At 69.6% G+C, this 3,332-nt stretch overlaps 1 protein-coding gene across 1 annotated transcript; it reads right to left on the reverse strand.

Moving 5' to 3' along the window:
• Positions 1 to 147: 147 nt before the first annotated feature.
• On the reverse strand, positions 148 to 2,882 carry MNEG_14026 (pheophorbide a oxygenase; the record flags this gene model as incomplete). The annotated part of the gene is made up of 9 exons (XM_014037502.1): positions 148 to 171; positions 338 to 393; positions 628 to 711; positions 978 to 1,063; positions 1,391 to 1,533; positions 1,854 to 1,938; positions 2,139 to 2,177; positions 2,347 to 2,384; positions 2,550 to 2,882. 9 exons carry the CDS (start codon positions 2,880 to 2,882, stop codon positions 148 to 150), a joined length of 888 nt encoding a protein of 295 aa, XP_013892956.1.
• Between the last annotated feature and the right edge of the window lie 450 nt (positions 2,883 to 3,332).

The raw sequence follows: 3,332 nt of genomic DNA on the forward strand, positions 1-3,332 counted from the left end.
GCATGAAGGTGCGGCCCGAGGCGCTGGTCTGGACGCTGCTGTTGAGGGCCGGCGGCACAAAGTAGTTCACCTGCGGGGATTCCATTGCGCGCGAAGGGCGCGCTCAAACGGCGCCGGGATGCGCGGCGCTGTGCGTGCTGCACGCGCCTAAAGCGGGGGCTGCCCGCACCGCTGAGGCGGCGCGGGAGCGGCCGGCGGGCGGGCAGGGGCGCACAAGGTGGTGCTGACCGCTATCTCAAAGGCCCCCATGTGAAACATCTGCATGTGCCCCACGCGTTGGGATGTGAGAAGGCGTGTTTGGTGCGTGCCAAATTAACGGCAGCCCGGCGCCGCCCACCGTCTCCATCTTGCGGGGGATCCTGAATGGAGCGGTGTCGCGCCACAGCTGGAAGCCTGGGGCCAATGTGGGGCACGGGCGCGCGCGGAGGGGTTGAGCCGAGGGCTGATGGGTGCAGGCCCACGTGCAGGCGTACGCCCTTGCGCGGTTCAAGGAGCGGTCCAGGACCAGCGCCCGGGCGTTCTCGGTGGTTCTGGGATGGCCTGGCTGCGAGTCCCTCTGCTTCGCCTACACAAAACAGGCGACGGTGACGATGTGCATGGTAGCTCGACTGAAGCCAGGCGCCCCACCTCGGGGGCTGATGTCGCGGACCGTCTTGATGTCCCCCAGCGGGGTGGCCTTGTCGCGCGTCGCGCTGCCCATGATCTTGTGATCTGGCGCGAGCGGGCAGACGGAGGGCCAGCAGCCCCTAAATCAGCCCCCGAAACAGCCTTGGCGCGCGGCGGCGGCCGCATCGCCGCGCGAATTGCAGCAGCAACAGTGCGACGGTGCGCCGCGTTTGCTGCAGCCGTCTGAGCCCCCCCTGACCCCCGGCATCAAGGGGGAGGGAATTCGTCCGCAAGAAGCCTCGCCCCAGCGACATGACTGCCCCCGTCAGACCGCCTGGTGGGCGCCCGCAGCCCCGCCAGCACGCCCCCACTGGCTGCCGCGGCGCCCAGCCGACGCCGCTCACGGGTGAATGGGATGTGGGCCGGGTCGAAGAGGTTCTCGAATAGCGTCTCGTAGCTGCCGCAGGGGAGCAGGGTGGCGTAACAGGGCTGCGATCAGCCATCTGTGGGGAGCGCCGGGCTCACGCTAAAGCGCCAACGACGCCGCCCCAAAAATGCATCGGCGCGAAGCGGCCCCCCAGACGGCGCGGCCGCGCCGTCAACCCCGCGCCGCGGCGCCGGGACCCAATGAGACGCACTCCAACTTGGATTTGACACCCCTTGCCACAGGGAGGTTTTCCCTCCGCTCCCAACGCTGCTGGACACCCACCCATCCATCCTCAACACACCTCCTCCCCCCCATACGGAAAGTCCCCGTCTTGCCCACACAATTCCCCCTCCAAACCTGTACTCGAGGTCCCGCTGGAACCAGTCGCCCCCCAGCAAGGTCCATCCCTCGCGCCCCAGCTCCTCCGTAACCGCCGGCCGCGCGTCCGGCGGCGGCGGCGAGGCGGGGTCCCCCCACACCCACAAGAGGCCGGCCTGGGCCTGCAGGGGGGAGGGCGGGTGAATTGGGTGGGGGGTGTGGGGTGAGCACCACGGCTTGCAGGGGGGATGGCCGATGCTAATGAGGGAGTTGGTTTGTCGGGGCCAACTGGGATACCTCTCTGGAATCGTGGGCACCGCATTCGCATGCCACCGGCTGCGCCTTGCAGCAGGCCGAGCCTGCCGTCAGCCGCGCGCAGTCGGCCCCGCGCCAAGGCCGAAGGCGTCTGCGCCACCCTGCAGCGGCAGGGCTGGGCGGCGGGGCCGCTGCCAGATGGCGGCAGCGGCGGCGGCGGCTGCGGCGCCTGTCAGGCGGGCCCCACCTGGCAGGGGAACGACCTGACGCAGGCGCGGGCGCTGCCGCAGGCGGTGGCGCGCGCCTTTGGATCCTCGATCTGGGGGATGTCCCTGCGGCGGCGTGGCGCGGCGGCGGCGGCGCGCGCATGCGCGTGCGGATTCGACGCCTGGGCCCGCCGGGGGCGCTGTTTCGCCCACCTGAAAGCGGCAGGCAGGTGTGGGGATCCAATCTCTGTTTCGGCTGGGCTGTCCGGTGCGCGGGCGCTTGAGAACTCCAGCCAGGGGCCGCCTGCGAGCGGGGTCGCGCCCACCTGCACTTGCCCTCCGCGTCAAAGCGCCAGCCGTGGTAGCTGCGGGGCGACGGGTGGGCGGCAGGCGGGGGCGCGGCCGGCCGTTTCAGGCGCGGGCGGCTCCCATCTCGCGGGGGGCGGCGGGCCAGCGCCCGAAAGCGGCGACCCGGCGCTGATCCGCGCTGCATCGACTGCAGGCCGCCGTGGTCGATGCAACGCAAGAGCTCACCTGCAGAACAGCGTCCCGTCTGACGGCTCGATTCGGCCCTGCGACCAGGCAACGACAGGCAGCGTTGCGCGACCCTCTGCTTGCGGGGAGCAGGGCGGCGCGGCCGATGCTGCGACCTCGCCCATGCCATGCATGTTCCCCCGCTCGCCGCAGCAGTCGAACCAGCACACACATACCCCGGCGCGCACGCATGCACCGCGCACCTCGCTGAGAGGCGCGAGGCGGTGGGCGCAGCGGTCCTCCAGCACGCTCCACGCGCCGGCGCCGTCCTTCCAGATCACGAGGGGGATGCCCAGCAGCATCGCTGCAGTGGGCTTTGAGCCGTCCAGCTGAGCCTCCACCGCAATCGGCCACCACTGGCGCTGCCAGCTGAAGGCGGCCGTGGGGCCGCTGCTCGGCGCGGCTTGCGGGGCGGTGCCGGGCGCGGGCGCGCGCGGGCTGTCGGGCGTTACGGCTGCGACGGGGTCCGCCGCGGGCGCCGCGCTGGAGGTGGTGGTGCGGGCGTGCCACGGGACGCGGCCGGGGTAGTGGCGCATGGGGGACACTGGCAAGCCGCAAGCGAGATGGGGCCGCGCGGCGCCCCTGGCAAGGCTGTGAGCAGGCAGCACCTGCCTATGGGCTAGCATCTTTGTAACGTGCCTAACAAGTCTGGGCAGGGGCGAATGAGAAGCGCTCCAGATGAGGTCCTGGTTTGATGGGATGGTGATGAGCGCAGCGTGTGTTCCGATTCGGGCGACACACTCGCGACACCGTTGGTCGCTTGTTTGGTCAGAAATACGTCAAGAGTCTGGTGACAGAATTCGTGCGCATGGACTGTGTCTGTTTGCTGCCCGCGTCTGCGTGCCTGCTGCAAGAAGAGAACTCCGTGAGACGACGGCAACCAGCGTGCAGTCGCTGTTGACAACTGAGGTCTTCGATTTGTTTGTCAACTAAAATTGACGGTTTTTCAATAGCACTGCGTCATCTTGGGATCAGATCATTGGCCC

This window comes from Monoraphidium neglectum, assembly GCF_000611645.1.
Source record: "Monoraphidium neglectum strain SAG 48.87 unplaced genomic scaffold scaffold04206, whole genome shotgun sequence".
Taxonomy (NCBI): Eukaryota; Viridiplantae; Chlorophyta; class Chlorophyceae; order Sphaeropleales; family Selenastraceae; genus Monoraphidium; species Monoraphidium neglectum.